The sequence below is a fragment of the Nomascus leucogenys genome, chromosome 7b, assembly GCF_006542625.1.
Source record: "Nomascus leucogenys isolate Asia chromosome 7b, Asia_NLE_v1, whole genome shotgun sequence".
Taxonomy (NCBI): Eukaryota; Metazoa; Chordata; class Mammalia; order Primates; family Hylobatidae; genus Nomascus; species Nomascus leucogenys.
In genome coordinates, this window is record NC_044387.1 from 4198062 (window position 1) to 4225810 (window position 27749).

The following is a 27749-nucleotide window of genomic DNA, read 5'->3' on the forward strand; positions in this document are numbered from 1 at the left end:
TTCAAGCGATTCTCCTGCCTCAGCCTCCCGAGTAGCTGGGATTACAGACGTGCGCCACCATGCTCAGCTAATTTTTGTATTTTTAGTAGAGACAGGGTTTCACCATGTTGGCCAGGCTGATCTCGAACGCCTGACATCAGGGGATCCACTCACCTCGGCCTCCCAAAGTGGTGGGATTACAGGCGTGAGCCACTGCGCCTGGCCTGCCCCACCTACCTTAAGTTCAAGGAGAAGCCATCTCCCCAGCACCCAGCCCCAGGCCTGCACCATAGATGCTCAAAGACTTGGAAGAACTGATTACTTCATTTTAATCACAGGAATTTGCCTGGGCTTGAGCAAACTGTGGGGACTCAATAGATTTGGAGGCCTCCTCTCCCTTCTAAGAGGCCTGCCTGCTTCCTGCCCCGATGAATCCCTAATTTCAGTACAAACTGACGAACGTGAAAAACATCTGTGCACTGGGACCGCCCCTCCCAGGAAGGCTGAAAGCAGCACAGCTGAGTCAGCGGCACATTCAGGAGGCGCTCAGTGGGGAAGCGTGAGACAGAGGCAGCACTCACAGGACCTGCTCCAGGCTTGTGACAGCCACACATCACAGCACTTTGGGTTTTGCCACAACAGAGCAGCTCTGAGCTCAATCCTTGCACCTCAGAAGTGCATTTATGATTAAAATCATGTTCGACATGAAGCCCTGTTATGATGTGCATTTTAAAAAGAGAAACGGGTCCAAATCAGCACAAGCAGAGCCCCCCAGGGGGCTCCAAGACTCGCCCCAGAGACAGCAGGAGGACCCCATGTGCGCGTTGATCTGTAAGGAGGGTGGTGGATGCAGCAGCAGGGGGCTGAGTCCAAAGGCAGCAGGTAGGTGGGGGCCTCTCCTAGTGTGACCCTGGGCAGGCCACTCCCCTACCCCTGGTACCCTCACCTGAAAAATGGGACAGCAACACAATGAGACAACAGAGCCTGTCTAGAATATAAAGAAAAGAATGAAAAGGTCCATCCCAAGGGCAGCCTGGTGGGGATGGGGACGGGCGGCGGGGGGGAGACCCGTCCCAGCGGAATCAGCCCCCACCTCTGCCCTACCTTCCAACCCTTGAACCACCAGGCAGTAGACACATTCCCCTGGGAAACAGAATTTGCAAGGCAGATGGAAAGAGCAGCACTCACACTGGCTGTGACTGCTGAAAAATGCTCATTGGCCCTTCTCGAGGACTGAATGGAGATTCGGAATCACATTTAAAATTAACCCGTGACCCACTTCCTGTAAAACTGAAGATCACCCTCTAACAGCCCTAACAAACAGGCTCCGGCCATCTCCTGACCCTAACCCAGTGGAGCAGCTGACTGGACGCAGCGAGGCCACCAATGAGGTTCTGCAGGGTGGAGGCAGCCAGGCTGGCTCACTGCATGAGGTGGACGGTAGCCGCCTTGCGGATGAGCCGCTCGGTCAGGGGCGAGTTGGGCTTCAAGGCATCACGCTCCATCAGAAGGCTCCTGCAGAAACAGACACAGAGGTCCTGTTACAGAACCTTCTAGAGGGATGTGGGGCCTGGTGGTCCCTTGGTCCCAAGGCAGAACACAGGCAGGCTGGACTGCAGCACTGAGGGAACAGCAAGGGCCAAGGCCCAGGGGCAGGAGGCCTGGCCTCAGTCTGGGGAGAGGTGAGGATGGGAGGGCACAGACCTCCAGTGCAGGAAGCCACACCCAAGATGGGGCAGAACAGGTGCCAGTGGGGAAAACTCAGGTTTGAAGAGAGAAGGCCCAGGTACAGTTTGAGGTAAAGACCCTGCTGTGGACTGAATGTCTGTGTCCAGGCTAAATGTATATATTGAAGCCCAAATGCCCAAGGTGATGGTATTAGGAACAGGGCCTCTTGGAGGTGATTAAGTCATGAGGGTGGGGCCCTTGTGAATGGGATTAGTGGCCTTATAAGAAGAGATGGGTGTGGTGGCTCACCCCTGTAATCCCTGCGCTATGGGAGAAAGATTCCCTGAGCCCAGGAGTTTGAGTTTACAGTGAACTGTGATCACACCACTGCATTCCAACCTGGGTAACCGAGTGAGATCTTGCCTCTAAAAATATAAAAAAATTTAAAAAGAAAGAAGAGATGTGAAAGAACTAGCACTCAAAGGAAAGGTCATATGAGGACACAGCAAGAAAGCGGCTGTCCACAAGCCAGGAAGAGAGGCCTCAGCAGAAACTGAACCCAGCCAGGCCTTGTTCCTGGACATTCCAGTCTCCAGAACCGTGAGACAGTGCATGCCTACTGTGCAAGCTGCCCAGTCTGTGGCACTTTTTTTTTTTATTTTTTGAGATAGAATCTCCCTCAGTCACTCGGGCTGGAGTGCAATGACGCGATCTCGGCTCACTGCAACCTCCAGCTCCCAGGTTCAAGCGATTCTCCTGCCTCAGGCTCCCGATTAGCCGGGATTACAGGTACCCACTACCACGCCCCGCTAATTTTTTGTATTTTTAGTGGAGGTGGAGTTTCACCATATTAGCTAGGCTGGTCTTGAACTCCTGACCTCAGGTGATCCACCCACCTTGGCCTCCCAAAGTGCTGGGATTACAGGTGCGAGCCACCGTGCGCGGCCTGTCTGTGGCACTTTTAAAATAACAACCCAAACTGACTAAGACAGCCCCCAAACACCTGACAACAGTGGTTCTGGAAGGCATGGGTGGTGTGAAGGGGCTGGGGCCGGGCACTCATTGTGGGGGCACCATGGCTGGGGGTGGAAGTTTTCCCACCTTGGGGGCTGGTGAGCTGTGCTGATGGCCCCGTGGATGCTGCCTGGTAGCAGGACAGGACTTGGAGAGAAGGCACCCCCCACACCTCCTACTGCGGTCGGCTCCCTGTGCAGCCTGCTCTCCCCCTGCCCTCCCCCACTGGGCCCTGCAGAAGGCCACATCAGCACCGCCGCACTGCCCCACAGATGTCACCCCAGCTCCACCCTCAGCCCTCCTGTCCACACAGCCACTTTCCCCACTGCTGCTGCCAGAGGCACCAGCTCCCACCCACACCACAGCCTGAGCTCCCCAGGGGGCTTGACCACTAAAGAAACATGCATGGTTTTGTCTACGGCCATGGAAGGGCAAAGTGGGGAGCATGCGTCCAAGACATTTTACAGTTCTAGGTGGTTCCAGTGCTGCCAGCCAGACCTGTTTCATGAGTACCACAGAACCTCTACAGCTCAGTATGGGTAACCCTGCCTGGAGGGAGCTGCACTGGTGCACCTGCACCTAAACCACTGGGCTTGTCACCAGCCAAGGGCCTCCTGTGGCCCCGGGCTGCCACCTGCTCTCACGGCACACCTTCCCCACCAGGCGCCCCATGACTCCTCTATTCTTCCTTTCACCTGTGTCTGAGGGTTGCAGGGGACCTGGGCAAGGAGAGGTGTCAAACTCGCCGCTCAGGCACACAGGGGCTACGCAGCTGTTGGCCAAGAGCTCAGCAGCCTGAGTGGAGGGAGGCAAGCTGGGCCATGGAAGCACCAAGGCTTCTGGCAATGGTGGGGGCTCCTTGGAGTTCCCCCAGCACTCTCATCTGCCAGCTATGCCACTCTCCTGACACTCACCTGCCAGCCACACCACCCTCCTCTCACCCTCCAGCCATGCCACCCTTCTAACACTCAACCGCCAGCCACGCCACCCTAACACATTCACCCTCCAGCCATGCCACCCTCCTAACACCCTCCAGCCACGCCACCCTCCAGCCACACCACCCTCCTAACACTCACCCTCCAGCCACGCCACCCTCCTAACACTCACCCTCCAGCCACGCCACCCTCCTAACACCCTCCAGCCACGCCACCCTCCTAACACCCTCCAGCCACGCCACCCTTCTAACACCCTCCAGCCACACCACCCTCCTAACACTCACCCTCCAGCCACGCCACCCTCCTAACACCCTCCAGCCACACCATCCTAACACACTCACCCTCCAGCCATGCCACCCTAACACCCTCCAGCCATGCCACCCTGCTGACACACTCACCCTCCAGCCACGCCACCCTCCTACCACCCTCCAGCCACACCGCCCTAACACACTCACCCTCCAGCCACGCCACCTTCCTCTCACCCTCCAGCCACACCGCCCTCCTAACACACCCTCCAGCCACACCACACTCCTGACACACTCACCCTCCAGCCACGCCACCCTCCTAACACTCAACTGCCAGTCACGCCGCCCTAACAGTCACCCTCCAGCCACGCCACCCTCCTGACACACTCACCCTCCAGCCACGCCACCCTCCTAACACTCAACTGCCAGTCACGCCACCGTAACACCCTCCAGCCACGCCACCCTAACATACCCTCCAGCCACGCCACCCTCCTAACACTCAACCGCCAGCCATGCCGCCCTAACACACTCGCCCTCCAGCCACACCACCCTAACACTCACCCTCCAGCCACACCACCCTCCTAACACTGTCCAGCCATGCCACTCTCCTGACACACTCACCCTCCAGCCCCACCCTCCTACCAGCCCCATGCCTGGCCTGGCTAAACCCACTGTGCTTTCGGGTCTGCCCTCAGCTGCTGCTCCCTCAGTGCGAGTTTACGTGTCTGTGGGACTGATTGCTCCCTGTCGCTCCCCCGACTACAGATAGGCTCCTGGTAGCTAGTGACTGGTGTGCCTGCTCACTGCTCCTTCTCAGTACCCAGCACAGGCAGGCAGGTGAAATGAGCTGAGGTCTAACTGAGCATTAGGTGTCGGCCAGGTGCAAAAGGAGGAAGGGTGTTCCAAGCGTGCAAAGGCCCAGGAGCCTGAAAGAGCAGGACCTATTTACGTACCCAGGTAGCTTAGCATGGCGAAAAGGGAGTGGGCTGGGGAGGGTGGGAGGTTGGGCCTGGGGTGGGGCTGGCTCCACTTGGTCAAATTGAGCCTGCTAACAAAGGAGAACCAAATTCCCCACAGCCTCCCGACCTCACAGCCTCAGAAGCAGGAGCATCTCGGACCAAGGGTGGTGGGGCTTCCAGGCACTCCGGAGGTCTGCAGGGAGAGCCTGTGAGAGTCGGGAGTACTGGGCAGGGGACAGGAGCTCACCGGGCCACGTTCTTATGGACGCTGGAGGTGCAGTTTAAGGCCGCGTGAATCAGCAGCTGGTTGAAGACGTCTCTCTGAAATGTCAGGTGGGCATGTGAGGCTCCTGTACCTCAGGATGGGGGAGGCGGGCCCCCACCCACCGCGGGCTGCCTGCTCTCCAGGGAGACAGTGGTGTTGATGCCACACCCTCAATGATGAACTTACAGGGTAGCAGCGTGAGAGACATGTTCACATCCACATTGTTGGCACCAACACCACAGGAGAAACTTGGGGGCTGCAGGGCGCCCAGACTCCCTGGCCCAGGCCCCAGGCACCTCAGCTGGCGGCCACGGGCTCACCTGGGCATTGCTCCCACCGAGCTGGACGATCCGGTAGCGGATGGGCAGAAGCAGCTCCAGGACGCGGTCAGGGTTCCCGTCCTCAGCCTCCACCAGGGCCTGGCACAGGGGCAGCCCCACGTCTCGGGCCAGGCGGTGCTGGCAGTTCTCCCCTGGGGATCTGCGAACCCAAGACAGTGCCCTCAGCTGCCTGCCCATCGCAGAACATCCGGGAAGGGCAGGGCCATTTCTTCCTCAGCAAGGTGTCCCTGGCCCAGTGCCGGACACACGCCACACTGATGAGGTGAGATGACAGGCGGGGCAGCCCATCGAGGGGACAGGACAGGGCACTGAGTTCAGACCTGGGTTGGAGTTCGCCCATTTCCAGCTACCTGGTCCCCCACCTTCCAGCCTCAGTTTGCTCATCTGTAAAGCAGGCATAACAGTACCACTCTAACGGAACTGTCAGGATTGCTGACAATACAGGCAAAGGCCTGGCACTGCAAGTCAAGGCAATCACCAGCCCCAGAAGGAAATGGGCAGGGCAACCCAGGTCCTCCAGGTCAGCCCTCACCAGCTCTTGCCAGGCACCACCCCTGATTTAGTGGGGAAACTGAGGTTCAGAGCACAGAAGCACCTCATCCAGGACATCAGGGCCTGTAAGCAGCAGGTGTCTCTGGTTTCAGGGCTTCACTGTGTTCTCTCCATGGGAGGCAGCCCTGTGACCCTGAGGATCTCACACCAACCCTAGGGATGGAGGCAGCTCTGTGTCTTGGGGCAGCCAGTTGTACAGCTGTGGGTACACACACCTTGGGGGTCCGCACCAGGGGACGCACATCTATAGGGGTGCACACTTGGCAGCTGCCTCCATGGGCATTCCCCCTGCTGTACTCACAGGCGGGGCAGGCACTGAACAGGTCTCAGCATGGCCCTAGCACCCCCTCACCCTCTCAGCAGGGTGAGGACTCCCACCCCGAGAAGGTCCCTCTGCATACTCGCTGGCGTCCCGCAGGGTGGTCAGCAGCTCCTGTGTGGTCTGGGGGTCGTGTGCACCCAGGGATGCCATCAGGAAGTGTGCGTCATTGAACAGCAGGATGTGGTCTCGGCTGTGCTTCCGGGTCACAGGCAGGACATCCTGCCACCGCTGGCCCACAGACACCCCTGAGGACATGGGGAGGAGACCCAGGGCCTGGAGTGAGGCTCTGGGGCGTGTCCTGTGCAAGGGCCTCCCTCACAGCGCTTCCCTTGGAGGCCTTGATGACCCTGTCCCAGGTGAGAGGCCGGGGAGGTGGGCAGGGCCATGGGCAGCGTCTGGCCTTGTGCTTAGGCCTCTGTTAGGACTGTTTAATTATAGAGGCCATAGACGCATAAGTAGGAAGCACATTTTAAAAAGTGTCAAAGGTTATTAAACAAAACCTCTGGCTGCTTTGACAAACCCCAGGCCTCTTGGATCCCCCGGCCTTCCCACACAACCCTCGGCTTCCTCATGGATCCCCGACCTCCCCAAGGATCCCCCACGCTCCCCACTTTTCTCTGGGTCTCCAGCCTCAGCCTGCCCTTCCCACAGGTGGGCTCCCTGGCTCCTGCGCCCCTCAGCCTGCTGTTGCCCCATCTGACCACATCAAGCCTGCCCTCCAGCCCCTTGTCCCGCAGCAGGCTGCTGGCTTCTATGTCCCGGTAGCTTTGGATGGTCTGCTTTCTCTGAGAGTAACTCTTTCCCTTGTCTCTGCCCAGCAAGCCCCACATATGCTTCTGTAGCTCACATTTCACCTCCACTAGGAAGCCTTCTGAATCTCCAGAAACGGCCTGCCATGCCCTTCCTCAGGTCCCTGAATTGCTCAGCCCAGGCCTGCAGCCCTCATTGTACTGCTGACCCAGGGCCTAGCCCAGGCCTCTGTGGTTCCAGGATGCCTCTGCTGAGCCTGAGGCAAGGGGAGAACCATCTGGCACCCCAGTGGTTGGCTAGAGCCCTCAACAGCCCTCAGAGCTGCGGCTGGTCCCTCCAGGCTACCTGCAGAGCGTGACAAGGTTGAGAAACCTGTCTACAATCCCAGGGAGTTGAGAAACTCTCTCATGTTTTAGGAAAGGAGGTGGCATCGAGACAGGTGGCCAGGTGCCACCAGTGCCCCGAAGGCTTGGCAGGCAGGCCGGCCGGCCATGGGAACAGCACAGCAGGTGCTGCCCTGGGTGCAGAGCTGGAGGCGTCCACATCGAGGAGCTGTGGGAACTGGAAGAAAGAGCAGTGCGGCCTGGGCACCCCCTCCAGCTTTGGGCCAGCTGGGAGGCAGCTGCAGAGCGGTACCCAAGGCAGTGGCCAGGCCTGCAGAGGGGTCTGGTGCGGCTCACCCACGAGCTCTTGCCCAGCCCTGGGCCTAGGCCACAGCACCCTCTCCTCATGACGTGGGAGGAACAGGCAGAAGCCAGCGGGGCTGCGGGGATGGCTACCTTCCATCTGCAGGCGGTAGAGCATGGAGCAGCTGTCCACCACGTCCAGCATTGCACCGCTGGCCTGCAGGCTAGGAAGGATCTGGAAGACAGGGCGGCCAAGGCGGGCTCAGCAGGTGGGCCAGATGAGGGGGCTGCAGGCACAGCCAGGGTCAGCCTCTCCAGGTGGGGTGGGGCCTGCATAGAGCAAAGCCCTCTGCCACTGTCCCCATCACCTCAACTGACAGGCCCGTCACCCTTGCCTGGGGTGTAGACTGCTCCAAGCACTAGAGGGGTCACCAGGCGGACCTGAAGAAAGCCCACTGCATTGCATACCCAGGGCCCGGGCCAGGCCCAAAGCATCTGCCACCTCCCACCCCTGGGCCTCAGACCACATTGGTGGGAGGGCTGTCTGCCCGATCACGTTTCTAGACTCAGCTTTGCTGAGCAGGCCACCTCGAGCTCATGGTGTATGTCACCCACCCTCCCTCCCTCCCTTCTTTCTTTTCTTTCTTTCTTTTTTTTTTTTTTTTTGAGATTGAGTCTCCCTCTGTTGCCCAGGCTGGAGTGCAAATGGCGCAATCTTGGCTCACTGCAACCTCTGCCTCCTGGGTTCAAGCAATTCTCCTGCCTCAGCCTCCTAAGTAGCTGGGATTACAGGTGCCCACCACCAAGCCCAGCTAGTTTTTGTATTTTTAGTAGAGATGGGATTTTATCACGTTGGCCAGGCTGGTCTCGAACTCCTGACCTCAGGTGATCTACCCGCCTCAGCATCCCAAAGTGCTGGGATTACATGTGTGAGCCACTGTGCCCTGCCCACCCTTCATTTCTTACAACTTCCTGACCATGTAGAAAGGATTACTTCAAGGGAAATTTACTGTGTGTTTTTCTCTGATGTTTAGATCCCCAGATCACAAGCATTTCTGTGGTCCTAGGCTTTTCTAATGAAGCCATCCCTGGGGTCCTTGGGAGCTGTGAGTCAGGCTTCAGGCTTTTTTTTCCCCCCCTCTCAAAAGAATGCCTGGGCCTGGGGAGGAGGAATGAGGAGTTAGTGTTTAACGGGTATAAGGTTTCAGTTTGGGAAGATGAAGAATGTTCTGAAAATGGAGGGTGGTGATGGTTGCACAATGTGAATGCATTTAATGCCACAGAGCTGTACACTTCTTCTTTTTTTTTTTTTTTGAGACAGGGTCTCGTTCTGTCACCCAGGCTGGAGTGCAGTAGCGTGATCTCAGCTCACTGTAACCTCTGCCTCCTGGGTTCAAGCGATTCTCGTGCCTCAGCCTCCCGAGTAGCTGGATTACAGGTACCCACCACCACACCTGGCTAATTTTTTTTGTATTTTTAGTAGAGACAGGGTTTCGCCTTGTTGGCCAGGCTGGTCTTGAACTCCTGACCTCAAATGATCCACCCGCCTCGGACTCCCAAAGTACTGGGATTACAGGCATGAGCCACCACACTCGGCCTTGTACACATAATTTTATGTTATTTCTATTTTATCACAGCAAAGAAAAAAAATTCCAGCCAATTGCACCATTGCACTCCAGCCTGGGCAACAAGAGCGAAACTCTGTCTCAAAAAAAAAAAAATTCCTATGGGTAGACCAGTTGTCTTACCAAAGAAAAGTGATCTGAAAGGGCTGGAGGAGAGTCCACAACTGCAGAGGCGAGGCCCTTAGATGTGTAAATCTATCAGCACCCTCGGGGTGAGCAGGACCAACCACTGTCCCCATCACAGGCAGGGTTACAACACTGCTCTTGGCAAAACTAACCCCATGAGGCCTTACACAAGAAATGCGTTCTTGCTCCAGCTGTTCTTCTGGCTGAGACAATCCTGATGAACTCAAAGATCTGGTCTCTTTGAGACTCAAAGGCAAAATGCTGCAACAAACCAAACACAGTGCGAATGCAACTTACGTGGGTATCGTAGATGGTCAGTGCGGCCTCATATTCGCCCTGGAAGAATAAAGTTCTCCTTATTAAACTCTGGAGAAAGCAAAGTGTAATGCTGGGATGTGAACTGAAAATGGCCAGGCCAGAGCCCCCTGAGCACATGGCCTCCAGCCTCCACCTCCTCTCAGAGGGGGACGGGCGGCGTCTTGGTGGCATTAGGGATGGGAGAAGTTGAACCCACTTCCAACTGGGCCTTTGGTTCCCCAGTGCAGAAAGGACAGCAGCACCTGTGCCGCCACCACTGAAGAAACAGCTGCTGTGGAAGCATTCTCTCCCCTAGGGGAAAAGTTAATATAGGTATTCCTCATACTAACTGCTGCAAGCTTCTTCATGTATTTCTTTCTAGCCTTTTTCTTTTTTTTTTTTTGAGATGGGGTCTCACTCTGTCACCCAGGCTTGGAGTGCAGTGGCACAATCTCGGCTCACTGTAACCTCCGCGTCCCAGGTTCAAGCGATTCTCATGCCTCAGCCTCAGGACTACAGGGAGGCGCCACCATGCCCGGCTAATTTTTATATTTTTAGTAGAGATGGGGTTTTACCATGTTGCCCAGGCTGGTCTCAAACTCTTGACCTCAAGTGATTTGCCTGCCTTGGCCTCTCAAAATGCTGGGATTATGGGCATGAGCCACTGTGCCCAGCTGCCTTTTTCTTTTCTGCATATGTTTCCTCTCCTGTACATTCAGCTGGGTTCTGTGCTGTCTTCCAGACACTGTATCATCACATTCTCATGTCATGACAGAGCCCTCATGTTCTCAGCATTTCTCACTTTTTGGACATTCAGGGAGCTTCTAGCTTTCGTGCACAATAAAGAGCACTGCAAGTGATGGTCTTGTACATGGAACCCTGTGGCAGAATCACTGGGGTCAAGGGTGTCCCGAGCAGCTGCCCCATAGTCTGGCTCCCGTTGGAAGATCTCATGGCCCAGGTGGGTACACCCTGTGGGGTTGGGGCTTGGCTCTCCACTCCAGCCACAGGCACTCGCTCTGAATGGTCTCTACAAGTTATATACCACAGATGCGATTTCCCAGCCTCCACAGTGAAAAAAATCCCTAAAAAGGTTGAAGCCTGGAATGCTCTTTGGAAATGTTAATGCTCCATTGCATCAGGGCTCCAATGGATGTGAATACATAGCAAAAGCTAGAAAAATCTTTCTCCCTCTAGACATCTTTACAGGATAAGACAGTGCAAACAGATGGTCACCTTACCTTCTCAATCAGATATAAAGCCCAGTGCCAATAGTTATGACAAGCCAACATATCAGAGTCCTAGAGAAAAAAAAAACAAACAAGAATTTATGAAGTCTGAAGGCATATGGGAAAAAGACAAATGCTGTTTTGTGCAAATGCAGAAACCATCATCTTTTTTTTTTTTTGAGACTAAGTCTGGCTCTGTTGCTCAGGCTGGAGTGTAGTGACACGATCTTGGCTCACTGCAACCTCTGCCTCCCGGGTTCAAGCGATTCTCCTGCCTCAGTCTCCTGAGTAGCTGGGATTACAAGTGTGCACCACCACACCCGGCTAATTTTTGTATCTTTGGTAGAGACAGGGTTTCACCATGTTGGCCAGGATGGTCTCGAACTTCTGACCTCAGGTGATCCGCCCACCTCAGCCTCCCAAAGTGCTGGGATTACAGGCGTGAGCCACCGTGCCCAGCGACAGAAACCATCATCTTTGAGGGCAGGAAACAATATTCTGCACTAGATGCCTCCAGGCCACATAATCTTCTTCCACTTCGAAGGGCGGTGAAGAAATTACGCTGCATTTACCAAGGAGGAAACTGAGGCTAGGGGAGGTTCCCAACCTATTCGCCTGAGCTGGGGAGCAGCAGCCCCAGGACCGGTGCAGAGGAAGTTACTTCAGCAACTCCAGCTTTGCCTTCCTCACATGTGAAGTTGAGAAAAGGATTAACAGAGCCACTCCACAGGGAGCTGCGAGGTCCATGGGTGCCCAAACAGCTCAGGGCACTTGGATAAAACTGCAAGGATCAGCCGGGCACGCTGGCTCATGCCTGTAATCCCAGCACTTTGGGAGGCTGAGGCAGAAGGATCAATTGAGCCCAAGAGTCCAAGACCCACCTGGGCAACATAGGGAAGAGACCCTGTTTAAAAAAATTTTTTTTAATTAGCCAGGTGTGGTGGCACGCGCCAGTAGTCCCAGCTATTTGGGAGGCTGAGGTGGAAGGATCGCTTGAGCCCAGGCGGTCGAGGCTGCAGTGAGCCCTGATTGTGCCACTGCACTCCAGCCTGGGCGACAGAGAGAGAACTTGTCTCAAAAACAAAAACAAAACCAAAAACCTGCAGAGATCAACAGGCCCAGGGCCACACTCCAACAGGTGCTGGCAAAGCCCCGAGAGCCAGGGGAGTGGGTGGTATGTGGGTGGCTACCTTAGGCTGCCCTCAGTATGAAGCACTGTTAAAGTAGGGCCTGTGCTGGGCTCAGAGCTGTGGCCCCTGCCAGGGTATTTCCAAGCTCGGGAGACGGGACTCATGATCCTCAACAAGCGACAGTGCCCAGCACTCAGAAACCTCAAACAAACCTCACTGTCCCTGAGAAGGGAACCTGACAGCTGCCCCCTTGACAGAGCTGAATCTGGAGGCCCAAGGATCCTCCGCAGCGTAGCTCAGACTGCATGGCCCCTGCTTGGGAGCCAAGTGCACACCCTTCCCTGATCTCTTGCTGACCCCAAATACAAAGCAGGTATTCAGTAAACGCTGAGTGAGCGACCCTGTGTCCCTGTCCCAGGGGAGGCCCCATCTCCCTTGAGCCCAATAGGCTCACCTGATGCAGCCCCGTCTGTCCAGAGGGCCCACCTCCACCATGGTGCTAGCCTTTCCTTCTCTGAGGCCTCTGCAGGCGTTTCCGCCTCTGCCTGGACACCACCTTGCCTCCCCTGGAAAGAGGGACTGACAAGGCCTCCTGCACAGCCCATGTCCACCTTGTACCTGGGCTCTAGGACACCAAAGTATGCAGCTCTCCTCTCCCTCACAGGCCACTGTAGGCCTTGGAGGCCTTGCTCAAGCTGATGACAGGCTGGGATGTCCTCCATCTTCCCCCTCTGTGTGGCACACACCTGCTCATCCTTCAGTAGCCAACTCAGAGGTTGCCTCCTCCAGGATGCCTTCCCTAGCCACTGTCCCCCTAAGCCCAGTCGAGTTTAATGCCTCCTCTGGGTTTCCACATCCCACAGAGGGTCCCTGTCATGGTGTAGCTCATGCGCTTTTAAGAGGCTGCTCGTTCCCCTTGACCAGGCACTGTGAGGACAGAGAAGTCTGGGCTGGACCCTCAGTGGAGTCCCTAGGGCAAGGTATAGGCCTGGGGTGGGGACTGGAATCTTGACTGCGCTCTGCTCAGCAGCCGAACACCTGAGGCAGGTGCAGGAGGAGGAGGAGAGGGAACCCCGAGAATTAAGCCACGCCCTGTAACGCTTGTCCATAAAGCCTTGGCCTGACTCAAGGGGACACACTGTGTTTCCCAGGGAGGTGACCCATTGACAAGCATCGTACCTTCCAGAGGGTCTCTGAGTGCTGCATGAATTCCAACCCATCCTTGATCTCTGCTTTCATCTCGTGGATGTGAGCGATGGTGTGCACCGACCATGCATCTGTCGGATTAATAGATAAAGCCTACGCAGGGTGCGGGGAAGAGGATTCCAGATAAAGCAGATCAGTCAGGCTGCCGGCGCAGGCGACGACAGGTCTCTAAGGGACAAGAGGGGCCTGGGCTGAACAGGGTGGAGCAAGTGGGGGGACGGGGCTCTGACTCAAAACACTGACAATTAGCACCACTTCCCACCTGCCCGGGCACACCAGCTCACGGGTCTCACTGCCCAGTTCACAGATGAGGAAGCTCAGTCTTAGGGAGGCTATGTGACTTCACCCAGCTGGACAGCAGCAGGATCTTTCCAAAGCCAGGGCTCAGACCCAAGCCCATGGCATTCTGCATACAGCTGAGGCGCTTGCAAAACATACCTGCCCTCTCTGGGCCTCAGTTGCTGCCTGGAAGGCCACAGATGCTGCCTTCCTCTTAGAGAAGCGGTTACTACTAATGTGAACTGTCAAGTCCTCCAGTGGCTGTGGCTGCCTCTTCCCACTACCATATATGTGAGGACACGTGGCTTTCTGGGTGCAGAAACAGCTGGCTCTGAGGTTATCACAGTTCATGACAACAGCCGCTCCCATGACCTGTGAGCCTGACGGCGACCAGCGAGGCAGGCAGCACTCATGGAATGATCCTCCCCTCCTAGCTGTTTCTTTCTTCTATTTATGTGTTCAGCTCATGTTTGCTAAGCATCTACTCAGCCCCAGGCAGAGCTTAGAAAATGGAGCAGTAAACTGAGGCTCACAGAAGTCCCATTGCCTGGCCTGTGCCCAGGTCTCCCATGCCAAATCATGAGTTCCCGCCAGCCCCACTGCCTCAGTCTCCCCATGCCTTTCATAGGGGTCCAGAAGCCCCAAGCACTTCTGCCCTGGCCCAGCACCTGCTGAGAGGCTTTTGGCAGGAGGTCGGCCCCAGCAAGCCCTGCCTCTCTGCCCACCACTCAGCTTTCATTGGCCCAGCCCACTCCATGTGGGAACAGAGGGAAAGAAAGTGTGTCTGTAGGGGACGGTGGGCACCCCTGGGGCAGGGGCTCTGAGTACAGGACACTTGGGCACAGTCTAAGCAGGATGGGCGCAGGGCCCTGAGATGGGACCCTGCTAAGCATGCTGCTTTCACGCATGGTGGGAGTGAAGGGTGGTGGCTATCACCAGCTCTGATGGGCTGACTGGCTTCCTCCCTCTCTTGGAGCCCTCCCATGGTTCCCTGGGAAGGAGTCCAAACTGCATTCCCAGGCTACAAGGCCCAGCAGAATCCAGTCCTCACCTGCCCCTCTACAGCCCTGGCTCCTGGCGCCCTGGCTTGCCACCTCCTCCCTAAGCCTCCACCCATTGAGCCACTGGGATGGAGCTCCAGGTCCCCAAGCTCTGTGGCTGTGCCTGTGCCTGCTGCCTGCCTGTTCCTGCCCTGGCTCCTCCTACCCTCACCAGCCTGCGGCTGCAGACACAGCGCCCATGTGTTACCACCCCTGGCCCCATCACAGCCCGCTTTTCCTGCCTAGTAGTTGTCTGTGGGGTGCTGGTGTTGAAGACAAAGAGTTGGTGCCTGCAAGACAAGGGACAGGAGGCAAAAGGGGAGCAATGGAGCAGGGAGGGGACCCTATCCACCACTTCTTGCTCCTTGCAAGGCATGGACTTGCATGTATTTTTGGCCACCCTCAGTAGGGGGACTTGCCACATCTGGTGTGCCACAGCTACCCTTGTCCAGAGCTTCTCCAACTGTCCCAGGAGCTCTCAGCTGCCCAGATGGATGCCACCCACAGGAGGGCTCAGCTGCCATGGTCTCCAAGGGACTTTCCTACAGCTGACCCCTGGAAGGTGGTGTCTGGTCACCCAGGCCATGGAACCAAGACTGTCAGAAAGCCACTCGGGTCCCCCACCAGCCCTGACTCAGAGTTAAAGCAAAGAACATATCACTCAAGCCTCAAGTCTCAGATTCTGTAATCAGAGCAGTCTTCAGAGAGCACAGGGACCCTTGAGCCCCAATGCTGTCTCCCGGAGAGGGTGCTGCAGGCTGACTAGGGCAACTGCTGGAGGAAGAACCCCAGCCAGGATGTTGGGAGGTGGGGCCTGGAGCATGCAGCCAAAAGGAGAGCCATTGCCAGGTGGCCTGGGTGGAATCCGGCTCTGCCACCTCTGAGCCATGTGGCCTTAGGCAACCTCTAGCCTTGGCCTCTGAGCCTTGGGCCCCTCATCTGGGCAATAAGGAGTTGAACATCACATGGGCAGAGCTGTGTAGATGCAAGCAGACACACATAAAGTGCTGCACAGAGCCGGGCACAGGAGCAGCTGTCACTCCCTTATGCATGGCAGCCTCTCCATGGGCCTCAGTTTCCACTCCTGCAAGAAGAGGAGGAGAGAGACCCCCAGAGCGTGAGACCACCTGCGCCCCATGCCTGATAGCTGCAGCCTGCCACCCAGCCCTGGGCCCAGGTATACATGGGCACCCAGCAATTATCATGACTGGCAATCATCACTCAGCTCCCTGAACCTCTGGTGCCGTGAGTGATGCTTAGAAATGCGAAGTTCAGGAAGGAAGAGCCAACGCTTATTTACACTTCTCCTACAAAGTCCTGTCCCAGCAGGGTGGTGTGGGCTCCAGAGCCAGGCAGAGCTAGTGGGAGCCCAGACCTGCCACTCTGTGCAACCCTAAGTGAGCAGGCTGACCACAGGCTCCCTGCACCCCATCAACCTCATCTGTAGATGTGGATCCAGTGTTAGCCAAGGAACGTGGCTCTGGGGAATTTGGGGGGCCACAGGTGAATGACAGCCCCTGGCGGGCGGCAGCTGAGGAAGTGAGACCAGGGATGGGGTTCACCGGGGTCACACATGAACGGTGCCCCTCATATGCCCTGGTCCACCCAACAGCTACTCCCTGAGGGGTCAGGCACCTTAGGAAGGACCCACTTACCTCTTTGGCGAGTTTTTCTGCCTGGTCGTAGAAGTTGGTTTCCATCAAGCCAAAAGAGTAGATGCCTTTCACATAGCTAAAAACAGAATAAAAAATCTCAGAATACAAAATGATGGATGGGTAGCAGGTTGAACTGTGTCCCCCCAAAGATACACTGAGGTCCTAACTGCCAGCAGTGGGAATGTGACCTTTTTGGGAAATAGGGTCTTTGCAGAGGTAATCAAGTTCAGAGCAGGTCAAACGAGATTAGGGTGGGCCCTAACGCAATGACTGATGTCCTTACAAGAGGGCCGTGTGAACACACAGATGCAGAGGGAAGGCGGCATGTAAAGACCAAGGCAGAGTGACACAGCTGCGAGCCAAGGGACTTCAAGGAACTCCAGGCACCATCAGGTACTGGAAGAGGCAGGAAGGACCCATCCCTGAGGCTTTGAGGGCACTGGCCCTGCTGACACCTTAGATGGGACTCTTGGCCCTCAAGGCTGTGAGTACCTGTCTGCTGCTCCAAACCACTCAGTTTGCAGTCATTCGCTACAGCAGCCGCAGGAGACTGACACAACCTCCAACCCCATGCCAAGCTCTGTGCTTGTCGGCAATTCCGTGCTTCCGACTGGTGAGGGGTAAGGTGAACATTATATCCGCACGATCACCCCAAACCCAGCATGGAGAGAGGCCCTGCTCCTCAATTAGCATCCCACCTTCTAAGAATCAACACGGGTCTCCACTGAGAATAACAAGGGTCCTCTCCCTCCTGTCTGCATGGTGACATCCACCCAGAGGCATGACCCAGGGGCACCTCCCTGGGAAGCCTCCGTGACCTGTGGGCTGTCAACAGCTCCTCCTTGACTTCTGCAGTGCTGTACACAGTCCCCTGCCTGGCCTGGAATACACTCAGCGGATGGCTGGGTCCTCCTCAGACCTGGAGCTCCCACAGGCTGGGACCTGTCTGTCCAAATCACCCTCAGCCCAGGCCCAGCCCAGGATGGGCTGGAAGATACTGCTGAATAATTGCACACTTCCAATCTCTCTCTCTTTTTTTTTTTGAGACAGAGGCTGTAGTGCAGTGGCACAATCTCGGCTCACTGTAACCTCCACCTCCTGAGTTCAAGCAATTCTCCTTCCTCAGCCTCCTGAGTAGCTGGGATTATAGGCACATACCACCACGCCCAGCTAATTTTGGTATTTTTAGTAGACACGGGGTTTCACCATGTTGGCCAGACTGACCTCAAACTCCTAACCTCAGGTGATCCACCCACCTCGGCCTCCCAAGGGCCTGTGCTGGGATTACAGGCGTGAGCCACCGCGCCCGGCCCACACTTCCAATCTCATATGCAACTGCGCACCTGAGTATCTAGGGTGATCACACATGAAACAGGTTTCTTTCCTGTGGTTTCTTGGGGTTAAGTGAAAACAAAATAGGGCAATGGGGCTTCTGTTTGAGACTAAGATGTTAGCTTCACTACTATGCAAGGAGACTGATTCTAGCTTTCTTAAGCACTGGCTTCCAGAGTTTTCTTTAAAATGTATGTGTGTGTGTGTGTGTGTTATATTATATATATATATGTATTGTTTACTGGGGTCATTTAATCCTCAACACTTAAGCTATTTATTGTATGCTTGCTGTGTGTCAGGTACTATTAGGTTCTCGTGACAGTTAATTTTTTATGTGTCAATTTGGCTGGCCCATGGTGCCCAGTTGTTTGGTGAAACACCACTCTAGATGTTGCTGTGTAAGTACTATATATATATATATATACACACACACACACACACACATATGTATATACATGTGTATATATATATACATATTTTATATATATTCTTTTAGATACAGAGTCTTACTCTGCTGCCCAGGCTGAGTGCAGTGGCATGATCACCAGCTCACTGCAGCCTCAAACTCCTGGGCTCAAGGGAACCTCCTGCCACAGCCTCCTGAGTAGCTGGAACTACAGGCACATGCCACCATGCCTGGCTAACTTTTTTAATTTATTTTTTCTTTTTGTAGAGACAGGGTCTTGCCATGTTGACCAAGCTTATCTCGAACTCCTGGGCTCAAGCAATCCTACCGCCTCAGGTTCCCAAAGAGCTGGGATTACAGGCGTAAGCCACTGTGCCCAGTCTTGTGAAGGTATTTCTAGATGCAATTTGAGTAAAGCAGATTACCCTCCATGTGGGTGGGCCTCATCCAATCAGTTAAAGGCCTTAAGAGAAAGACAGAGGCCCCAGAAGATGAAATTCTGCCTGCAGACTGCCTCCAGATGCAAGACTAATGCTGACTCCTGCAGCAATTTCCAGCTTGCTGCCCTGCCCTACAGATTTTGAACTTGCCAGCCCTCACACTCACCTGAGCCAATTCCTTAAAATAAATCTCCATCTCTCTCTCTCTGTCTCAGAGCTCTCTGGGCTTCTCTGGAGAGTGCTGACTAAATAATACAGCTTATTAACCTGTCTGAACCTCACAACTATTCTGTAACGAAGCTGCAGTGAAGTCAGTCCTGTGTAGTGGTCACTGGGGCTGTTCATGCACATTCCAGGCCTTCTTCTCTTCCCAAGCACATGGTAGAACTGTACTTCCTGGTCTCCTGTGGGTGGGTGAGGTCATGTGTTCAGTTCCGGCCAATGACTTGGGAGTGGCAGGGTATCCTTTCATTCTAAACCTTTAATTGCCATTGTAAGCCCCCCCAGGAAAGCTTGCTTTTCCCTCTTAGTGACAGGTGTGTCCAGAGGGCAGTTGCTTCATCAGCTGGGATCCCAGATGGAGACAAGGACATGGTGGCAGAGCCCTCGGCCCTCCTAAGGTAGCCACGTAGTATGAGTGAAAAATAAACCTTTGCTGTAATAAGCTTTGGGGAAGAACCACCAGGGGATGTTTGTTACTGCAGCAAAAACGATCCCATGCTGACTGATACATAATGGTACTACCTCATTCACAGGTGGGATGAAAATCAAGTGAAGAAAATGAGGCCTTTGAACTTTAAGGAACTAGGAGAATAGCAACAGTGGTCCCATTATTTTTAGGACAGGGCCAAGAGAGTCACCATATTTTTAGGGCAGAAGAGAGAGATTAAGAAACAGAAATAATGCGATTTCCAGCTGGCACATACCTGCTTAGGGGGATGTCAGGTGTCCAGAAGGGGTAAATTCGAGCAACAGAATCTCGCATCTGTTCCTGATAGCCCAGGTAAAAATAAGCATCATGGGAAAATTTCAGGGCCAACATGTCTGTCGGGTGGTCCTGGAGAATCTGCTCCCATAGTTCACAGGCTTTCGGAAAGTTCCTAGAAACCGAGAAAGATTTCTCACCGACGCTGAACACATAGTCCACCCACACAGGGAGTGTAACAGGCATTGTTTCTCACCAGCGTCATGGTCTACATGGATGTGTTTTTTTGAAAATCAGTTTCTGACCAGGCGCGGTGGCTTATGCTTGTAATCCCAGCACTTTGGGAGGTCAAGGCAGGTGGATCACGAGGTCAGGAGTTCAAGACCAGCCTTGCCAAGATGGTGAAACCCCATCTCTACTAAAAATACAAAAATGAGCAGGGTGTGGTGATATGTGCCTGTAATCCCAGCTACCCGGGAGGCTGAGGCAGGAGAATCGCTTGAACCCGGGAGGCGGAGGCAGTGAGCCGAGATCGCGCCACTGCACTCCAGCCTGGGCGACAAGAGGAAAACTCTGTCTAAATAAATAAATTTAAAAAAATCAGTTTCCATGTTAGGTTATGAATCAGAAAAGACACTGAAAACCCAGTGGGAACTTTTACTCTTTAATTCAATTAAAAAAAAAAAACTGGTTTAACAAATTGCCAAAAATAATCCCAGTGGAGACCGTGAGACAGCCACAGGAAGTCTCTGAGGTGGAACCCACACCTGGGCTGACTTACCAGGAAGACCAGGCTGCACCTCCCCAGTCTCAGGGTTCGGAATCCCTGAGCCCCTGCACAATCGGCTAAGGTCACCTAACTCTGCAGGGCATCTCGCCTGCCTGAGCAGACATGGGGGCTGTCCCGGAGAATGAGGGAACCAGCGTGGGAACAGCGGGGGGATGATGTGAAAGTCAGTGCGAGTGCAAGGAACTTATGGGTGAAGATTTGATTGTTTATTTCTCACTAGAAGAAGCATGTTTTCTTCTCCCTTCCCTAACCTAGCAATTTCTGTAGTGTGACCCTATTATTTTTGTAAGGAAAATAATATGCAATTTACTTAATGAAACAAAGTAAGTTACTTTGGACACTAAGTTGGGAATCTTCACCAACTGCTTCCTCACTTAGCCCTCCACCAAGGATAGGGAAGCACACAGGATGCGATTCTGTCAGAGCATCTCAGGAGGCAGGGAGAGAGGCATTCTCCCACCCCGCCCCCATCCCAAGGGCATCCGGAAAGGGATACCCTGCCACTCCCCCAGCTCAGCCTCAGGGTGCCAGCTCCCAGCCCAGGGAGGCCCCTTACCCATTGGCAAATGTCTCTACTGCAGACACGTGCAGCTGCTCCCGCCTTGTCAGGGGCTGGGTTCTTGAAATCTCCACCATTGTCTTCACCGCCAGCTCCAGCTCTTTGTCCAGCTTCACGGAGCTTCCAGTGCCAATCAGCACAAGGCCAGTAGAGATGGCGTGGCCCATCGCTGGTGGGAGGTTAGAGAACGGCTGGTGGTTCAGATGGTCCAGCTCAGCCCATCCCAGCCCAGACTCCACACGTCCCAGAGACACCCCACGTCCCAGGAGGGGCCAGCCAGGCAGCAGTAGGCTGGGCACTGCAGCCTTGCCTACTGCCTAGAACTGAGCCTCGGCGCTTGTCAAGCATGGAGGGAACGGCAAGCCTAAAGGCACTCTTGAACATTTTTCTAGTGAGGGCGTTCTGCTGAGTGCCAGTGTCTAAAGCACCTTCCCCCTTCAATGGATGAGCCACTTAGCGGCTGCCTGCAGGCTCATCAGCTGACACTATCACCACAGCCAGCACACGGCTCCCGGGAGGCATCAGTGGATGCTGCTCACGAGGGGCTGGACCAAGGAGGCCCCGGAGCACAGAAGTCATGATCCCACCTGTGCTGCTAACACACGCTAAAAGTTAGGGTGGGGGTGTGTGCCTTGTAGCCCTTGCAGCAGCCTTGCTGGCAGGAGTGCAGGCCCCCAGGCCCCACTCTGGGAGAGCCAGGGTGTCCACTGGCATTTGGAACTTGGTCACTGGCTCAGGCCTGGGACCCAGGACCCAACCATAGTGCTAGGACCCCCCATGTGGCCCCTGGAAAACAGCTGGTGATTCCGATGGTCGAGCCCAGCCCAGCCCAGCTGATGATTCAGATGGTCGAAGCCCCCGATCAGGGCTCAAGGTCTGCTCAGAGTCCGAGCCCACCCCTGGCTCCTGGCTCCCCATGACTGGGTTTGGCTCCCCCGTTCTCCCCCAGTTATTTCCTTGTTTGTGTTCTCCAGGGCAGTACAAGTCCCCTGCCTTAAGTCTGACTAGGCTGCAGCAGGGTGAGAAGGGGGTCCCTGCCACCCCGACAAGAGCCCTGTCCCCTCATCAGACCTTCTCCCAGGCCCAGAACCTTGCCGCACCCTGGGACCACCCACCTGCAATGCACTGTGCTGGCTTCCCCGTGCCCGCTGTACACATGGCTTGCCTGGATGCCGGCCTCTGTCACCCATCGGTCACCACCTCACCCTGGCCACTCTGGATGAGGCCTCACTGGTCCCCTGATGGAGGCTGCAGCAGCCACCTCTCATGTTTCAGGGGTCTGGGCCTTGGATTCAGGAAGCTTTAGCTAATCCCAGGTGTCAACCACCAGCTGGGTGGCTTTAAGTACAGTCTTACTCTTGCCAACCCTCAGTTTCCTCATCTGAGAAATGAGATCAGCATCTTCATTCCCAAATTGATGGTAATTAGAGAAAAGATGAGAAAAATGCCTTCTATTAGAACCTGGCATCTTTATGGGAGTGACGGTTTTTCCAAACACAAAGGCAGCTGTTATCTTCTCTCCCTCTGTGCAAATGCCACCCTGGTTGCTGCCACCCAACCTGCCTTCCCCATCCCAACTGTGTCCCTGTGGTAAAGGAAAGAGAGAGGGGCTGGATGTGTGAAGCGGGGCTCCTCCACCCAGGGAAGGCATTACTCACCGAAGGTCGGATCTGCTGCTTTGAGCTTTGACAGGCAGCCCTCGATGCCACCAAGACTCTTGTCATTGGTCCATTTTACATACTGAAATGGGAAAAGCACAACAAGTCCTCAAGGAGCCCTTGGATCATTCTAACAAAGGTGGCTCTAAATCCAGGTTTACACTTTGGGAGGCCGAGGCGGGCAGAACATCTGAGGTCAGGAGTTCGAGACCAGCCTGACCAACATGGCAAAACTCCATCTCTACTAAAAATACAAAAATTAGTGGGGCATGGTGGTGCATGCCTGTAGTCCCAGCCACTTGGTTGGCAGAGGCATGAGAATCACTTGAATCCGGTGGGCTGAGGTTGCAATGAGCCAAGATTGCGCCACTGCACTCCAGCCTGGATGGCAGAGAGAGACTCCGTCTCAAAAAACAAAAAATAAAAATAAATCCAGATTTGTTTTTCTTTGTAGAACACTGAGTATTTTCTGGACTCTAACCCAAAGAAGGCATAACCTGGCTGATAACTTTCTTCATATGAAGAAATGAAATACACATCATCCGAGGCACACTTTCTAGGGCTAGGGATGCTGCATTTCCAAAAAAGAAACATCAAAAGGCAGGTTCTGGCCGGGCGCAATGGCTCATGCCTGTAATCCCAGCACTTTGGAAGACTGAGGCGGGTGGATCACTTGAGGGCAGGAGTTTGAGACCAGCCTGGCCAACATGGCGAAACTCTGTCTCTACAAATAATACAAAAATTAGTCAGGCGTGGTGGCACGTGTCTGTAGTCTTAGCAACTTGGGTGGCTGAGACTTGGGCGGCTGAGGCAGGAGAATTGCCTGAACCTGGGAGGTGGAGGTTGCAGAGAGCCGAGATCGCGTCACTGCACCCCAGCCTGGGTGACAGAGAAAAGAAAAAGAAAGGCCAGGCACGGTGGCTCACGCCTGTAATCCCAGCACTTTGGGAGGCTGAGGCGGGCAGATCATGAGGTCAGGAGATGGAGACCATCCTGGCTAACATGGTGAAACCCCGTCTCTACTAAAAATACAAAAAAAAATTAGCCGGGTGTGGCGGTGGGCGCCTGTAATCCCAGCTACTCAGGAGGCTGAGGCAGGAGAACGGCATGAACCCAGGAGGTGGAGGTTGCAGTGAGCCGAGATGGCGCCACTGCACTCCAGCCTGGGCGACAGAGTGAGACTCTGTCTCAAAAAAACAGAAAAGAAAGAAAGAAAGAAAGAAAAAAAGGCAGGTTCTTCCTGGCAGGTGACCTGCTACACATCATCTTCTTCCACCCTAAAAGGAGCCTTGAAGTTGGTCACGATAGGAATATTCCTGCTTCTTATTCATTCGTTTTAAAAATAGTCACAGAAAACATTCATTTTAGAGAGTTAGAAACACACAAAAGCTGAAAGATAAAACTTACCCAAATCTCATTTTATCTTTTTTTTTTTAATTGAGACAGAATCTCACCCTGTCACCGAGGCTGGAGTGCAATGGCATGATCTTGGCTCACTGCAACCTCTGCCTCCAGGGTTCAAGCAATTCTCCTGCCTCGGCCTCCTTAGTAGCTGGGATTACAGGTGTGCACCACTGTGCCTGGCTAATTTTTTTTTTTTTTTTTTTTTTTTGAGATGGAGTCTCGCCCTGTCACTCAGGCTGGAAGGCAGTGGCGCTATCTCAGCTCACTGCAACCTCCACCTCCCTGGCTCAAGAATTCCCCTGCCTCAGCTTCCCAAGTAGCTGGGATTATAGGCGCACACCACCATGTCCGGCTAATTTTTTTGTATTTTCAGTAGAGACGGGGTTTCACCATGTTGGCCAGACTGGTCTCGAACTCCTGACCTCAGATGATCCACCTGCCTCAGCCTCCCAAAGTGCTGGGATTACAGGCGTGAGTCACCGTGCCCAGCCCATCATCATTTTTAACAATTTGGTGTATTTGTACCTGGTCCTTTACTTAAATGCCTCTTTTAAAAAAAAGTCCTAGACCTATAATCACACATTGGATTTTAAAATATGCCCTTTCAGTTGTCTAACCTACATCTACACAGAATTAGTACATGTATTTTTTTTTAAGACAGAGTTCGCTCTGTTGCCCAGGCTGGAGTATAGTGGCACAATCACAGCTCACTTCAGCCTCAACCGCCCAGGCTCAAGCAATCCTCCTGCCTCAGCCTCCCAAGTAACTGATACTATAGGCTACACAAGCATTTTGACAAGATACAGGAGGGTTGGCACAGAGATTTAAAGAATCCAAGTTCTAACACAGGACAGCAGAGAGACACCAATACACGGGACAAAATATACCCAGGATGGGAGGATGAGCTGCCACTGATTGGGGATGTGGTGTGTAACAAATTGAGTACTAGGGGCCGGGCACAGTGGCTCACGCCTGTAATCCCAGCACTTTGGGAGGCCAAGGCAGGGGAATCACAAGGTCAGGAGTTTGTGACCAGCCTGACCAACATGGTGAAACCCCATCTCTACTAAAGATACAAAAAATTAGCCGGGTGTGATGGTGCGTGCCTGTAATCCCAGCTACTTGGGAGGCTGAGGCAGGACAATTGCTTGAACCCGAGAGGCGGAGTTTGCAGTGAGTCAAGACTGCGCCATTGTACTCCAGCCTGGGTGACAGGGCAAGGCTCCATCTCAAACAAAAAACAAATCGAGTACTCTACAGAGGCCAGCGAGATACAGGAAGAGCAAGTGAGCCAGGTCAAACACAAACAAACAACTCAGATGCCCACGGCAGAGTCCCTTGGCAGGGCAGGCTGGGAACAGGAGGGGCACCCATGGCGCAGCTCACAGCATTCCATCAGTCCTCTCTTGTTCAGTTCGTAGGCTTCTAAGAGCTCCCTGAGTCCTCATGTTATGTGGATGAAGTCAGTATGCAGGGGCCTCACCGCCCATGCCAAGGTCAGCTTTAGTTTTCTATCAGTGTAGTTAGGCCCAGGTTCACCCTGGTTCTGCCTCTAATTCATGGACAACCTTCAAGTCAAGTAGGTTCAACTCTCTGAGCCTCAGTTTCCCCACCTGTCAAAGAAGCTAGTTGGATCTTACTTCTGAGACTTCTCCTAGTTCTAAAACTATAGGACCCTTCATTGCTAGAGAAATGAATGGTAATGTGGCAGAAGGTCTTGGCACAGCCTAGGTGAAGGCAGTATACTCACAGATTCATCCCAGGACAGGATCCCATGTCCTAAGTAGCCGAGCCCTGCATCAGACCCTCAGCAGGCCACAACGGGAGGCCTGGGGAGGCCAGCACCCTCAAAAAAACATCCCCATGGCACCCACCGCTGTCCACCCACCACTCAGAGTCCTGGGGAAGGAGGGCGAGTGCAGAGGCCCTTTCAGGACGCTGTGGGGGGCAGAGATATGTCCCCACCCTCCTACATCCTCCAGTACAAAGTGCACAGATGTGCTGCCATCTATTGCTAAGGTCATGGCGCAGTTTAAAAACCCTTCCCCTAGACCTCCACAGAAGGGGCCGCGGCCTCTCTCGGCAGGCATACCTGGGTCAGCGTGGCGTCAAACAGCTTGCAGGCTTCGTTGCTTGTGGTGGAGAGCGGGAGCCTCGCATCCTTCCAGGCCTACAGACAGCAAGAAGGGAATAGCAGTGCCTTCTTTCCAGAAGCTCTTCAAACTTCAACACACACAAGTCGCCTGGCCCCTCTGACCTCCACCTTCCTCATCTGCAAAATGGGCTCAGGCTCCCAGTCCTGGGCCGGTTCCAAGGAGCCCCTTACCTTTGCGGGCTTCCCTGCGTCCCAAGCCATGCCCAGTGAGCTACGTTTTTTAGGAGGTCTTGGGGTCTCCCGAGTACCCTGACAGGCGCCCCTTATTTCCCTCGGTGGGGACTCCACAAGAAGGGCCTCGGGTCCCTTCCAGGCGTTGCCACGGACGCGCCCGTGCGCCCAGGGCTCACCCCACGCCTCGCGCCCGGGCCATGTCTCCCGTCATTCCGCCAGCACCGGGCCAACCCCAGGACCCGGGGCCCGAGGGGGACCTGGTCGGGGGCAGCCTCCGTGTACCTGGCAGTCGCGCAGAGGCGAGGGTGCGGCCATGTTGCGCCGGGTCTGAGTCCACGGGAGCTCTGAGCACCCGGGCCTTCCGGGGAGGGGGCGGGGCGGGCGCGGAAAGGGGCGGGGCGGGGCGGGGCGGCCGCGCTCTCCCGCTAGCTCACTGGTGGGTTTCGGACAGACGGGCCCTGGTCCAGGATCCGGGCCCGCCCGGGAGGCCCGACCGGACTACTCTGCAACGCGACGGGTCCGCGGGCTCCCCTGCCACTGGGCTGCGGGAATCCGGGCCAGGCAGGAGGGGCGCGTTGGTGTAAGACCCCGTGCACTCACCTGCCCCCAAAGGACTGGAGCCTGGGGCGAGAGGGCGGGGGCGCCGGCCTGGGGATTCGTGCACCGCGGTCCAATCCCCTCCCCTCGCCAGGGGCTTCTTCCTGCTGGGGACCCTTCCGGGGAGGCGACTGCTGTCAGGGTCCCTTGGGAGCAGGGAGCCCCGGGACAGCGGTCACTTTCAAGTTTATGTCGTTGCGGTCGGCAGCTACCCGCGTGCGCATGGCACACACTCACTTGGCGTTTGGGGCCGCGGAAAAATCGTTCTGTCTCCTGCAGTAGCAGCTTCTCCCTCTGGACTGGCCCGGTCCGGCCCAGCCCGAACTCTGCCATCAGCCACACACCAGCCCCAGTCCAATGGGCTCCCCTAGTTTAATCTGCCCCCGCCCCAGGGTGCACGAATCAAGGGCGTAGACCAAGTGTAGGGGCAGATCTGGCCTTTATTTAAAATGTTGATATTTTGTTCATCATGGACTTTTTGCATTAGTTTTGATTTTTGAAATATTGCATTGAAGTATTATTTGTTTTCTGTGAGAGCTGTAAAGATAAAACTCTTAGGTCGGGCGCGGTGGCTCACGCTTGTAATCCCAGCACTTTGGGAGGCCGAGGCGGGCGGATCACGAGGTCAGGAGATCGAGACCACGGTGAAACCCCGTCTCTACTAAAAACACAAAAAAAAAAAATTAGCCGGGCGTGGTGGCGGGCGCCTGTAGTCCCAGCTATTCAGAGAGGCTGAGGCAGGAGAATGGCGTGAACCCGGGAGGTGGAGCTTGCAGTGAGCCGAGACTGCGCCACTGCACTCCAGCCTGGGCGACAGAGCGAGTCTCCATCTCAAAAAAAAAAAAAAAAAAGATAAAACTCTTAGAAGAAAACAGAAGTAAATCTTCATGGCCTTGGATTTAGCAATGGATTCTTAGATGTAACACCAAAAGGACAAGCAACAACAACAAAATAGATAAGTTGGACTTCATCAAAATTAAAAACTTTTCTGCTTCAAAGGACACTACTCAGGAAACTGAAAAGATTAACACAATGGGAATAAATACTTGTAAATCATATATTGGAT

General features: G+C 54.7%; 1 protein-coding gene across 3 annotated transcripts; it reads right to left on the reverse strand.

Annotated features, from left to right (window-relative positions):
• Positions 1 to 284: 284 nt before the first annotated feature.
• On the reverse strand, positions 285 to 26559 carry TTC38 (tetratricopeptide repeat domain 38). 3 transcript variants are annotated; one of them, XM_030815360.1, is made up of 14 exons: positions 26369 to 26559; positions 25850 to 25927; positions 22354 to 22435; positions 20693 to 20864; positions 19348 to 19521; positions 16244 to 16319; positions 13243 to 13362; positions 10946 to 11005; positions 9705 to 9743; positions 7810 to 7891; positions 6360 to 6525; positions 5386 to 5545; positions 5048 to 5121; positions 285 to 1494 (listed from the first exon to the last, which is right to left on the reverse strand). In XM_030815360.1, the coding sequence occupies exons 1-14, from the start codon at positions 26399 to 26401 to the stop codon at positions 1401 to 1403; spliced, it is 1410 nt and encodes a 469-aa protein (XP_030671220.1). In that variant the 5' UTR covers positions 26402 to 26559; the 3' UTR covers positions 285 to 1400. The 3 variants fall into 3 exon arrangements, with proteins under 3 accessions (XP_030671220.1, XP_030671218.1, XP_030671219.1); XM_030815358.1 differs by lacking the exon at positions 26369 to 26559 and adding an exon at positions 26084 to 26342; XM_030815359.1 differs by lacking the exons at positions 7810 to 7891; positions 9705 to 9743 and adding an exon at positions 9575 to 9668 and having other exon boundaries at positions 26369 to 26482.
• Positions 26560 to 27749: the final 1190 nt, after the last annotated feature.

Coding starts and splice junctions, on each gene's coding strand:
- TTC38 (XM_030815360.1), bottom strand. CDS start 26,401: ATGGCCGCACCCTCGCCTCTGCGCGACTGCCAG. Junction 13,363..16,243: donor CAGAAAAACTCGCCAAAGAG/GTAAGTGGGTCC, acceptor CACCCTGCGTAG/GCTTTATCTATTAATCCGAC. Junction 1,495..5,047: donor GTCCATAAGAACGTGGCCCG/GTGAGCTCCTGT, acceptor CTGTTTCTGCAG/GAGCCTTCTGATGGAGCGTG.